This window comes from Peromyscus leucopus, chromosome 11 (assembly GCF_004664715.2).
Source record: "Peromyscus leucopus breed LL Stock chromosome 11, UCI_PerLeu_2.1, whole genome shotgun sequence".
Lineage (NCBI taxonomy): Eukaryota > Metazoa > Chordata > Mammalia > Rodentia > Cricetidae > Peromyscus > Peromyscus leucopus.
The window spans coordinates 44,527,629-44,541,135 of record NC_051072.1 but is presented as its reverse complement, the minus strand read 5'-3'; the positions used below and the strand labels follow the sequence as shown (position 1 = coordinate 44,541,135).

Below are 13,507 nucleotides of genomic sequence, written 5' to 3'. Positions count from 1 at the left end.
CGGGCCACCAAACTTAGATAAGCAGAGGCAACTTTATTCCATCACCATGGTGCACCAGAACTTCTAACTAGGTAAGGCCACTGGCAGGTCAGGTTCTGACACTGGGACCCTGAACAGAGGGAGTAGCCCCTTTTTAAAGCAAAAACCACAAGTAGGGAGGTCAGGGGTGATATAAGAAAGGATTTTTACAATTTGAAGTTACGTCTTGGGTGACGGTACATTATGGGAATTTATGACTTGTGATAACATTTTACAACTAGTAGTGTGATTTGTGATAGCAAGGTGTTTGCACAGGCTTAACAGGGGGTTCGTAAAAGCACATTTACACAAGTCTGTGGTTATCTTGACACAGCTCTTGACACAGCTGGGGTCTTAATGATTAACACTGTTCTTTTCATAACTGCAGAGAATATGGAACAAGGGTCATGCAGCAGAAGAAGCAGGTGTAGGTGGCTAAGGCTTTCAAGTTATTGTGGACTCCACACCTGCTCTTCCAGAGGTCCTGAGTTCAATTCCCAGCAACTACATGGTGGCTCACAACCATCTCTAATGAGATCTGGTGCCCTCTTCTGGCCTGCAGGCATACATGCAGGTGAAACACTGTATACATAATAAACAAACCAACAAATAAATTCATTCCTTTAAAAAATTATTTATTTATTTTTGAGACAGGGTCTCATTAGGTAGCTCTGGCTGGCCTGGAACTCTCCATGCATACACAGAGATCATCTACCTCTGCCTGTGAGTGCAGGATTAAAGGTGGTGCCACCACACCAGCAAGAAACACCCCCTATATTAAACATAGATGCCTTTCTTATACAATATAAGCTGAATACCATTTCCCCTTCCTGTATTCCTCCCAGTTCCTCCTCACCTTCTCTCCTACCTGGATTCACCTCCTTTCTGCCTCTCATTAGAAAAGAACAGGCATCTAAAAGATAACAAAATAAAATATAATAAGATAAAAACTATCATATTGGAGTTGGACAACGCAACCCAACAGAAAAATAAAGAGCCCCAAGAGAAGGCCTAAGAATCAGAGACCCACACGTTGACACATTCAAGAGTCCCATGAAAGTCCGGAATGGAAAGCTGTAGTGTATAATATGCAGAGGGCTGGTGCAGCCCTGTGCATGCTGCTTGAGTCTCTGAGTTCATAGGAACTTTGCTCGTTTGCGTTAGAGGACCTGGTTCTCCTGGTGTCATGCATCCCTCTGTCTCTACTGCTCCTGCCTCCTCTTCTGAAAATCTCTCCCTGAGAGCTGAGGGGAGAGATTTGATGGAGATATCCCATTCAGAGATGTGGTTCCAAGGTCTCTCTTTCTGTGTAAGGTCTGGCTGTGGGTCTCTGTATTTGTTCCCATCGACTGCAGGAGGAAGCCTCTCTGGTGGTGGCTGAATAATGCACCCATCTCTGGGTATAGCAGAACATTATTAGGAGTCATTTTATTGTTACTTTTTTTTTTAAAGACCAGTAGTATGCAGTTTTACCCTGTTTCTGATTCTTGGTCACACAACAGTGTTCCGTATGGGTTCCCTCTCACGGAGTGGGCCTTATGTCAAACCAGACACCGGTTGGTTACTCCCACAAGGTTTGTGCCCCCATTGCCCTAGATATTTTGCAGGCAGGACAGATTGTAGGTCAAAGATGTCACTGATGGGTTGGTGTTGACTTTCCTCTTTTGGTATCCTGCAGGGGACCTTTCCGTGTCAAAGACCTAAGAGGTGACAACTGAGGAAGCACCTCTGGGCAGATGCCAGACAGTGGGGTCGAGGCCAGAATGCCCCAGTTCTCCCTCCTGCTCTGAGAAGATTCCAGAAGACCTGCAGGAGCGCAGAGCCCAGAATGAGGAACTCATTCTCTCTGCTCCGTGTTCACTCCCTGGCTTCTCTGCACCTCCCCTGCTGTGTGACCTGTCAGCAATCCTTGCTCACCTCTGTGTGTCTGTCCACCTAGAAACAAGTGTCATCAAGTCAGTCACATGTCAGGCCATCTAGTGTTGGCGTGTGGAGTGCAAGTGCTCAGAATGCAGTGTATTGGAGGTAGCGAGAGCATCATGTCTGCAGCAGGCACTACCCATTCCCCCCAAGCACACCCACCTCATTCCCCCTGTGGGGGCGGTAGTGATATTGATGGCGATGTGCCAATGGCACCTGACAGAATGTCCACCCTGCTGGTGTAAGCACTTTGCATGCCAGTTATTAGGATCTTATTTTATTTTTTATTGACATGGGATCACACTGTGTCGCCCATGTTGGTCTCAAACTCACAATTCTCCTACCACAGCCTTAGAATGATTGGCATTAGGTTTGTAGGCCTTACAAATCCTATAGAAGTTCCTGTTTTGAGGGCTTCCCATCCTCCACACAGCAGTCAGCAGAAGCAGGGCCTTTGGAAGTTAACTGGATGTGGAGAGCCGGACCTCAGGAATGGCTTTAGTTCATGTATGGACCCCGGACTCAGTGGCATGAAGGAGACACTTTGGTAGAAACAGTTCTTTCTTTCCTTGGTCTGACTACTGTGAAGTGGACAGTTTGTTTTACCAGGCACTTCCTGCTAGGATGGTCTGCCTCACCATAGGCCTAACCCATTGGACACAGCCACCCATGAGCTGTGAACTCTGAAACAGTGAGCCGAGATAAAACTTCTTTTCCTTATCACTTGATTAACTCAGGTGTTTTGTCCCAGCAATGGAAATCTAATGTGGAGCAATGGAGCTAAGGCTGGAGTGTCCCTGATAGTACATGGTTCAGATGCCTTTGCAATGTGTTTGTGGGGAGCATTTGGAGAAGTGTGGAGATGCTGGCTGCCTGAGAGTCTCAAGAATGTTCTAAACGGAGCTTAATGGACATTGTGATAGAGACTTGACATGAGTAATGACAAATTTTGGATGGGACTGAGTATTCTGATAGGAGGTTGGCTAGAGGGTGCTCCTAGTGTACTACATCCTGAAAGCACACACACACACACACACACACACACACACACACACACACACACACACACACACACAGTCTATTCCCTGAGAGCTCATGAAGCTGAATTTAAAGGAGTGTAAGAGGGCAGTTTAGAGAGGGGTGTGTAGCTAGAGTTTTCCTGCCTGGCCCACAGTCAGGACAAATCTTTGTCACCCGCCAGTCCCACAGCCGCTCAGACCCAACCAAGTAAACACAGAGACTTATATTGCATACAAACTGTATGGCCGTGGCAGGCTTCTTGCTAACTGTTCTTTTATCTTAAATTAACCCATTTCTATAAATCTATACCTTGCCACGTGGCTGGTGGCTTACCAGCTCATCACATGCTGCTTGTCCTGGCGGTGGCTGCAGTGTCTCTCTGCCTCAGCCTTCCGCTTCCCAGAATTCTTCTCTCTCCTTGTCCCACCTACTTCCTGCCTGGCCACTGGCCAATCAGTGTTTTATTTATTGACCAATCAGAGCAATTTGACATATGGACCATCCCACCCTTAATTTATCCAATTAACAGTGAAGTTGGTTCAAGTTTGGATCATAAGGTTGTAGAAAGAAAGCCTGTTTTCACACAGTCACCCTTAATTTATCCTGTAACTGTACAGCAGATGCCTGATCAAATGATGGCTACACAAAATAATTGGGCTCCAATTGAGATGTTGGATTTAAAAAGGTTTAAGGAGGCAATAGTATCTTATGGCATGCATTCCCCATATGTAAAGCAAATGTTAAACTCTTGGTCAACATATAATAGGATAGTACCATAGGACTGGCGGGACCTTGCACAAGGTGTTCTGGAACCCAGCCAGAGACTTCAATTTCTGACTTGGTTTAAGGAGGAGGCTAAAAACATAGAAAAACAATGGAGGGATAAAGGAATACAAGTTTGCCAGGATCAGCTTATGGGCGAAGGCCAATATGCTTCAGCACAAACACAATGTTTATATGATGTCCAAACCCTAATTTTATGTCGAACGGCAGCCTTGAATGCATGGGACAGAGTTGAGGAACCAGGAAAAAAATCTGAGTCATTTACAAAGGTGAGGCAAGGCCCAAAAGAGTCTTTTACAGATTTTTTACAAAGATTAGCTTCAGCAGTAAAGAGAATGGTCTCGGATTCAGAAGCTGGTAAGGCAATAATTGAATCTTTGGCCTTTGAGATTGCGAATGCAGCATGCAAAAGAATAATCAGGCCATTAAGGGCAAGATCTGCACCTATGGAAGATTGGATTAGAGAAACAATTAATGTTGAGGTTGATGAGCATGATGATACGTGGGTAGGAGAAGTAATTTCAAAAGGTTTGAGGAGTGTTAGATGTTTTGGATGTGGAAAGCAAGGACATTTTAAAAGGGACTGTAAACAGGTCATTCCTAGAAGCAATGTTTATTCAAGGAACAATGGCAACAGAATGCCCCTTCCTTCTGGAGTATGCAGAAGGTGTGGTAAGGGAAAACACTGGACCAACGAATGTAGATCAACAAAGGACAGACAGGGTAATCCTTTGCCTCAGTCTTCGGGAAACTCCCAGAGGGGCCTCTCGCAGGCCCCCAGTGCAAATCCAGTTCAAACCTTTCCTGCAGCCATAGAGGAAATCCCTGCTCTGGAGAGCGATTAAATAACCAAATGCCTATTGGAATAAATCATGCTGGTCAGGTTGATGAAACAGAGAGAATAGAAAATTCAGGAGAAAACATAAAGAAAATTTTTTGGCAAACTTCTATTAATGAACAAAGACCAAAATTAACAATAAAAATAAATGGTGTTTTGTTGTCTGGTCTGGTAGACACAGGTGCGGACGTTACCATAATTGCACCAGAATTTTGGCATCCAACTTGGCCTCTTCAGGAGGTAAACGTTCAACTGTTAGGAATTGGGACGTTATTTCAGGTGAAACAGAGTGCAAGATGGCTCGAATGTATAGGTCCAGAAGGACAGAAAGGAAAATTAAAACCATATGTGGCTAACATAACTATGAACCTGTGGGATTGAGACTTGTTGCAACAATGGGATACTCAGATTAACATCCCTCCAATCTCAGAAACAAATCATAACCTAACACATGTTACTGAGAGAAATATTAGAAGATATTATTCTAATGAGTGGTCACCAGCCATCCATATTATACAAGAACAGGGCACAATAACTGATGATCTTCCAAAGACACCAATAGCTCTACCTTTAAAATGGTTAACAGACAAGCCTGTATGGGTCCAACAATGACCTTTAACAACAGAGAAACTCCAGGCTTTAGAAGAGCTGGTAGAAGAACAGTTAAATGCTCAGCATATTGAAGAATCAAGTAGCCCCTGGAATTCTCCTGTCTTTGTTGTTAAAAAGAAATCTGGTAAATGGAGAATGGTGACAGACCTTAGAGCAATTAACAAAGTAATTCAGCCAATGGGCTCTCTACAATCTGGGATGCCTTTGCCTACTCTGTTACCAAAAGGATGGCCTCTCATAGTTATTGATTTAAAAGACTGTTTCTTTTCAATACCCTTACAAGAAAAAGACAAAGAAAGATTTGCTTTTACAGTGCCTACTTATAATAATTCTCAACTGGTTAAAAGATTTCAATGGAGGGTCCTCCCACAGGGAATGTTGAATAGCCCAACTCTGTGCCAATATTTTGTACAACAGCCACTAGATACAAAGGCTAGAAAATGGTGGCACTCACACCTTTAATCCTAGCATTCCAGAGGTAGAAATCCCTCTGGATCTCTGTGAGTTCAAGGCCACATTGGACATAGCCAAGCATGGTGACACGCCTTTAATCCCAGAAAGCCAGCCTTTAATCCCAGGGAGTGGTGGTAGAAAGCAAAAAGATATATAAGGCGTGAGGACCAGAAACTAGAGGCATTTTGGCTGGTTAAGCAGGGGTGTTTGCTAAAGAGATTGGCAACATTATAAAGAAGCCAAGAGCTTTACACCAGGACAACTGGAAAGATGCTATGAGGGCATCTCAGGAATCTATGAGACCCTACCATCAGAGCGACAGGTGTACACATGAACCAGAGCTTCAGTGCCTGTGAGATGGGTCCCCCCAGGCACTGGTAATCTACCAAGTATGATAGGGTTTGGGTTTGTTAGGTGAGGTCCCTGTGACATGGCACATCTTGGTGCTGGTCTGTGTCAGCAGGGCCTGCCCTCTCACATGGAACATTTATATTTCTCTTTGCCATCACACATCCTCCTGCCCCAGATCAGTCTCATTCATTGAAGGACACATGCCTGGCTAGGACATAGAGGGGTGGCCCTGTCCCATAGATCTAAAAAGGGAAAATGTCACAACAGGGAGAATGAACATCTTGTATGATGCAATTAAGGAACACAGCAGGATGGACCAATGGCTTCTCAGCGACTCTGGGATCCAACCCATGCCACCTCCACAGGAATTCATCAGGCTACCATGCTTGCCTCTGTGGAAATGAGACAAGCTGATGACACCCCGTGTTCTCACTGGTCCTTCTGAAAATGTTGCTGGACTAGAAGGACACAAAGTCCACACTCAGGTTCTGCATTTTCCCCCTTCAGGTACCTTAGAGCTTGTTCCTTCAAAGACACTTTTAATGACTTGGTGGTGTTGGGCGTGAAGTTACTTTTCCTGGGACTTTTGAGCACCACAGGGCCAATTCTCCTGTGAAAGGAAGACGCAGGAAAACCCCCATGGTCATCTTTCACAAACATCACTTTATTCTAAGATTCATGACAAACACTTCAAGAACTTTAATGTCTGCTAAGAGTGAGGCAGGGAAGTGCTGGGAGAAGAGGGGTCTGATGTGACCTGGGTAGACTTTGGACACGTTTTCTGTTCCTGCCCACTGATTATGGATGCCTTTGAGGGGCAGTGTCCTTGCAGAATTCCTGAGGCCCAGGAGTCCATCATTTGCTCCCTTCCTCCTGGCTGGACCCCTGAGCAGGGCACAGACACAGGACATCATGGGCTTTCTGCATGGTTCCATCTGCAGGTCTCGGTCCATATATGAGTCCTCTCCAACACCACAGCTGCAGAACTGTGGGTGGCCTTCTGCATCCTCCGGAGAACTCTTAGAATACAACAACACACGTGAGAGAGAACCTTGTGACTGCAGCTATACAGGGCGTCTTCCCAACCGTGGTCGCCCTGCTCTGCCCTGCTCTCCAGGCTGCTTCCTCCTGTCTAACCCTCTGCTCCCACTCACCTCTGTCCCTCATCACCTAGCTCCCACCCCATACCACTTTTCTCCTCCCTCCGCACCTCCTCTTTTCCTTCCCCCACTCCCTTCTCTTAACATGGTCAACACCCTTCTGCCATTGACTTCTAGTCCAACATTTTTAGATTTCCCAAGTGCAGGATACAATGAGATTTGTCTTCTGGGATGCTAGATATGTTGATAGGTTCCATTGAACCATCCCATGGTATCTAGATCTAGCTTCTCAATACATTGTATCCTATAAATACACATAGTTGTGATCTGTCCATTGACACAGACATGAGTAAAACATTCATTCAAATACAGAAAGGTGCCTGGGCCAGGCCTGCTGCTTGTTCTCCAGACACCCTCCTTGTGCCTCATTTCTGAGGGGAGACTCTGTTCTGCCCCTGGTGAGATTTCCTTGATGGACAACAGCAGCACAGTCTCATCATGGCGTCTCCTATCCCCCTTGTCCATGCCCTCAAGCCTCGAGGCTGGCCCCAGCTTCGGGTGGACTTGCCCTTTGCTGAGGCACCGTGGGGGCGGAAGTTGTCTTCCATGTTATCACTGCTGGTACTCCTTGAGTAAATGCAGGGGGCACTCTTGGAGCGTTGGTGGTCTTGGTCCAAAGTGAGTGTCCTCTGGAGTGGCGTGTGGAGAGGAATGGCGTACTCTGTGGCCCTTCTGTCTCCATTTTGACCTGTCTGCTGGCCATAGGCAGACACCTGACCACTAGTGGGTGATCCTCTGAGCAATGTGCCAAGGGTGGGCTCACTGCTCCCCCTCCTGGGTGGTAGAGGGAAAGCAATAAGGTCCTCTAGGGAAGGGAATGGCGCCACCCCTGGGTTCACGGGTTGAGCTGAGGTTGTGCAGCTCGGCCCCTGGAGAGCCTGCCTTTGCAGTAAGCAATAGGATGCCATGGTCTGGTCGAATTTCCTGTGACATAATGAGTCTTTGATGTCCTGGGCTTGGAACCCAATCCGTTCCATGGCTTCCACAATTGCAGGGTCGGGCAAGCTGGGGACCATTTCTTCACGGTCATTCGGTGAAGCCTCCGTGTCTTTCCTAAGCCAGGAGTGTGTCATCACTTCATCTGCTGTTGGCCTACGCTTGGGGTTGACTCTCATTAAGAGGCTGAGCAGGTCCTGGAGTTCTTTTGACAGGCCCAAGGGGACGGTATAATTCCCTTTCACAATCTGCATTTTGAGCTCTGGCGAGATGACAGCGCAAAATGGGAGTTTTCCGACCACCATGAAATATAGGACCACGCCCAAGGCCCATATGTCGGCCTTGGGCCCATGACAAAGTTCAAGTAAGAGTTCCGGAGCACAAAAGGCATAAGGCCCAATGAAAAATCCAACATTTTGCCCAGGCTTGAGTTGGGTGCCAAGGCCAAAGTCGATGATTTTGACTTTTCCGTTCCCATCCACCATGATGTTGTCTGGTTTCAGGTCCCGATGAATTATTCCCTGCTTATGGCAGTAGCTCACGGCACTTAGGATTTGCCTGAAGATCCCCCGGGCATGGTCCTCCTGCAGGTGGCCAGCCTTTTGGACGTACTTATAAAGTTCTTTTCCCTCAAACAGCTCCATGATGAGGTACGTTCTCTTGTCAGCCTCAATCACTTGGAGAAGGGAGATGATGTTGGGGTGGTTCATCAGCTTCATAATATTTACCTCATTCATGACTGCAAAGCACCACATCTTCCTTTTCTGAAGTACTTTGACAGCCACCGGGGTGCCTGTGAGGCGGTGGTGGGCCAGTTTTACTTTGGCAAAGGCTCCACTGCCAATGGTCTTCAAGACCACATACTGCGAGTAGAAGCTCTCTGGATCCAGGAGGCTGGAGTTAGATCTGAGCCCTGCATAATCCTCCACGAACTCTGAACAATTATCTACAAGTTCTGCACACTCCTTTTCACAACAGGAGAACATTATTGGTAACAAATATAAATGCTACCTAAGAGAAAGATAAAAAGGAGAAAGAGAGAAGAAATTGGAAATGAAAATGAAAATAATGGAAAAAAAAAAGAATAGAAAACCTAAAATTCTATCAAACAACTAACAACTACAACAAAAACCAAGAAAACCAAAACCACACACAAAGCCAAGAAAATCCAAATTAAAAAAACTACTTGCAGGTCACTAGGAAGGAGGACCCCAGCTCAGCAACATTGAGAATAAAGACCACTAATTACTTAAGAAGAAAAAACATACAAAGAAATATAGAAAGGATGCAGAAATGAAAAAAATTAGAAAATCCAAGCAATAAAAAATTAGAGAAAAACAAACCAAACTCCAAACAAACAAACAAAATATATTAAAAACTAAAAACCTAGAAATCAAAACAAAATATAACAAAGCTCGCAAAAGCTTCTAGAATATACAAATAACTAAAAATAAATAAATAAGTAAATAAATAAATAACAAACACTAAGAACAACATAATGAATAATTGGGATAGGGAACTGAAAAGAGATTTCTCAGAAGACACACAAATGGATTTTGTGTGTGTGTGTGTGTGTGTGTGTGTGTGTGTGTGTGTGTGTGTATTAGTGTATATTAATATTCACCATCCTTGGCCATCAGGAAATTCAAATTAAAACTTTGAGATTTTTGTCTTACTTCATTCTGAATGGCAAGGGACTCTATTTCCTGCTGCAGAGACACTTGCTCACCCGCATTCAGTGCTGCTCTATTCACAATAGCTGGGATATGTAAACAGCCTAGACATCCATCAGCTGACAAAGGGCTAATGAAAATGTGGTACCCATACAAAATGGAATTTTATTCAGCTACAAAGAAAACTGACATTATGAAATTTCTAAGTAGATGGATGGAACTGGGAAACATTACACTGAGGTGACCCGGACCCAGAAAGGCAAGCATGGCATGTTCTCATGTTCCCATTCATATGTGGATCCTTGCATCAAATCTTTGGATTTATTAGTGCAACTCTCAGATCTCATCAGAGTAATTTATTTGTGCAAATGTTTACATAGAAATTTACAACTTGTCAAAGAATAGAGTGTCAGTGCTCAGACACCAACGGGATGTCCACATCACACCCTTCCTCCTCTAAGGTTCAGGGACCATCATGGAAGAGGGGGCAGACAGGTTGTAAGACCCAGAGGGTGGGAGGGACCAGAGCAAATTATCATCTTCTTGGCATGACAGGACCGCTGCACTCACGAGCTGACTGCGGCTGTGGCTGCCTGCCCAAGACCTGCCCAAAACCGAGCAGGGTAGTCCAGCATGACTACCAATAGGAGCCACTGACAGCTGATGGTTTCTGGGGAAGGGAGAGTCATTTCTCCTCAAGAACGTGGCTCCTGCTAGGCCACCCACACTGCAATGGATGTCCCCACACCCATGAACATATGAGCACAAATTGGGATCAATTGCCTATTGAGAGAGAGAGAGAGAGAGAGAGGAATTGGAGGTGGGGAGAGTAGACATAGGGGAGATCTAGGAGAAGTTGGAAAGAGTGGGTAGTGAATATAAAATATATTCTATGAACGTATGAAATTCTCAAAAATGCTGTATCTTTAAAAAACACAAATAATCAAAAATCTAAAACCCCAAACAAAGCAAAAATACAATAAGAAAACCTAGAAAAGCAAAACAAATTCAGAAAACCAAAGGTGACACAAAATCCCCCAAAATGTAAAAATAATAAAAAAAAAAAAACAAAGAAAATTTCAAACAAAATCTAACAAACCTGAAACCAGCCCAAACCAAGAAGCCAGAAAACCCAAAACATCAAAAGTAAAACTCAAACACCGAGCTATGGTGACCCATACCTTTAGTCCCAGCACTCCAGAGGCAGAGGCAGGTGGATCTCAGGGTTTGAGGCCAGCCTGGTCTACAGAGAAAGGTCCAGGACAGCCAGGGCTACACAAAGAAACCCTGTCTCTCATGAAAAAAAAAAAAAAAAAAAAAAAAAAAAAAAAAAAAAAAAAAAAAAAAAAACCCAAACCCCAAACACCTCAAATAGCCACAGGCTGGGAAGATAGTTTAGTAGTTAAATTGCTGCCCATGCAAAACAGGAGGACCTCATTCCATCTCTAGAAACCTAGTATAAAAAAAAATCAGTTAAAAAAATTGTTAAAAATTTTTTTTAGCCGGGCGGTGGTGGTGAATGCCTTTAATCCCAGCACTCGGGAGGCAGAGCCAGGTGGATCTCTGTGAGTTCAAGGCCAGCCTGGGCTACAGAGTGAGATCCAGGAAAGGCGCAAAGCTACACAGAGAAATGCTGTCTCGAAAAACCAAAAATATATATATCTCAGTTGAGTGCTTTTTTAATCTCAGATTGCAGAGTTGGCACAGCAGATCCCTGGGAACACTTGACCAGCTCCAGTTCAGTGAGAGAGACTGTCTCAAAAAACAAGATAGATGACCTACCTTAGGTACAATGGTCAAGTTGACTCCCAGAGTCAACACTTTCCCACACACAGGTGTTCCCACACCTACCCACACGCGCACCCATAGGACACAAACACACACACACACACACACACACACACACACACACACACACGCACTCACACTCACCCACAGGTATGCCTACCCACACACAAAAAACACACAGGTGCACATTCAAACAGGTACTTACACACAAGTGAACTTAAATGCAAAAAGATACACATACCACGCACACAGACACACAAGGCACACACACATCTAGACACACATACATATACAAACACAAGCACACAAGCACAAGCCACACATATAAGCAAATCTACCAACACACATCTAGACACACAGGCACATACAAACACAAGCACACACACAAACCAAACAATCAAATGGAAAATTCGCACACAGCCTCGATTGATAACAGAAAAATCACACAGGGCACCGCTCCACACCTCCTCTCCACACACCCAAAGGAATCCTGGCCGGGCCACAGCTTAACATCTGCTGGCCGGACCGCTCACAATCGCCCCTCGTGAGGTCATAGCAGGACCAGCCCTGACACGGCTGGGCGGGCCGCCCAGGCTCTGGCTCAGGTGGGCCGTGGAGACTGGCATTAGGCGTTTAGAAATCAGAGCCTGGAGGATGTGCTCAGGCTTCTGGTTTGAATGTCTGCTGTGCCTCCTGCTTTGCCATCCTCATATCTGCACCCTCCACGGCACTTGTTCTTTGAATTCTGACCGGTGGGCCCAAGATGATGCTACAGCTTAACTTACAGAAAAAATGTTCCGTTCATATATATATATATATATATATAATATAATAGAGCATATTTATTATCACAGTGAGGCCGTCAGGAAGATACCTTTCTCATACTTTCCAAGGCCATTGGATTCTCATTAAAAAAAAAAAAAACAACCATCTGGGTGGGGACCTTGGAGATAGATAGGTGAGTGGTTAGAACATTTGCCTTGCAGAGTGTGAGGACCTCAGTGTGAATTCCCAGAGTCCATGTGAAGGTTGGACGAAGCAGCACACACCTGTAATGTCAGAACTCCCTAGAAGCAGGAAAGGCAATGGAGATAGGAAAATGCCTGGGGGCTTGGGGCCAGGTAACCCGGCATATGTGCTATCAAGTCACAGCCCTTGCTTCAAACACGCGGGAAGGTAAGGACCGGCAGCAAAAGTGTCCTCTAATCTCCACACACGTGGTAGGACAAATGCATGTCAATATACATACAGCATGTTACACACACACACACACACACACACACACACACACACACACACACACACACACACACTGAGAGGTCAGAAGAAAATGGGTCAATTTATGCAATATGAAATGAAAGCAAGCACACTGTATGAACTATGATTCTCTAGTAAAACATTCCTCTAGAAATGAGGAAGACGCCGGGCGGTGGTGGTGCACACCTTTAATCCCAGCACTTGGGAGGCAGAGGCAGGCGGATCTCTGTGAGTTCGAGGCCAGCCTGGGCTACCAAGTGAGTTCCAGGAAAGGCACAAAGCTACATAGAGAAACCCTGTCTCAAAAAACCAACAACAACAACAAAAAGACAAAGAAAAAAAAAAAAAAAGAAATGAGGAAGACATTAAGAAGCTCCCAGAGATGAACACTGAGTGAAGGGATTTCAGATGAGATGACCCAGGAATTCAGAACCTCAAGAAGAAATAAAGAACTTCCGTAGAGGCGACTCCACCCACAGTCAGAAAGGATGAACTCTGTTTCCTCCAAACTGTGAGAGACATGTCACAAGCCCCCAAACAGCAGTGACGAGACTCAAGTGCACAGAGATGTCTCTTGTGACACCAGTCCCTGGAGCGGCGGGGCAGGGTTGAGAGCAGCGTTCTGTCTGTTGGTAAGAGGCCTGAGTTCACAGAGGAGTGGTGGGGTTTCTAGTATTTTCAGTGTAATCTCCATGGTG

The 13,507-nt window shown here is 45.2% G+C and overlaps 1 protein-coding gene across 1 annotated transcript; it reads right to left on the bottom strand.

Annotated features, from left to right (window-relative positions):
* Positions 1 to 6,707: 6,707 nt before the first annotated feature.
* LOC114702883 (sperm motility kinase 2B-like) lies at positions 6,708 to 9,164 on the bottom strand. The gene has a single exon (XM_037209568.1). It carries the CDS (start codon positions 9,075 to 9,077, stop codon positions 7,521 to 7,523), a length of 1,557 nt encoding a protein of 518 aa, XP_037065463.1. The 5' UTR covers positions 9,078 to 9,164; the 3' UTR covers positions 6,708 to 7,520.
* Positions 9,165 to 13,507: the final 4,343 nt, after the last annotated feature.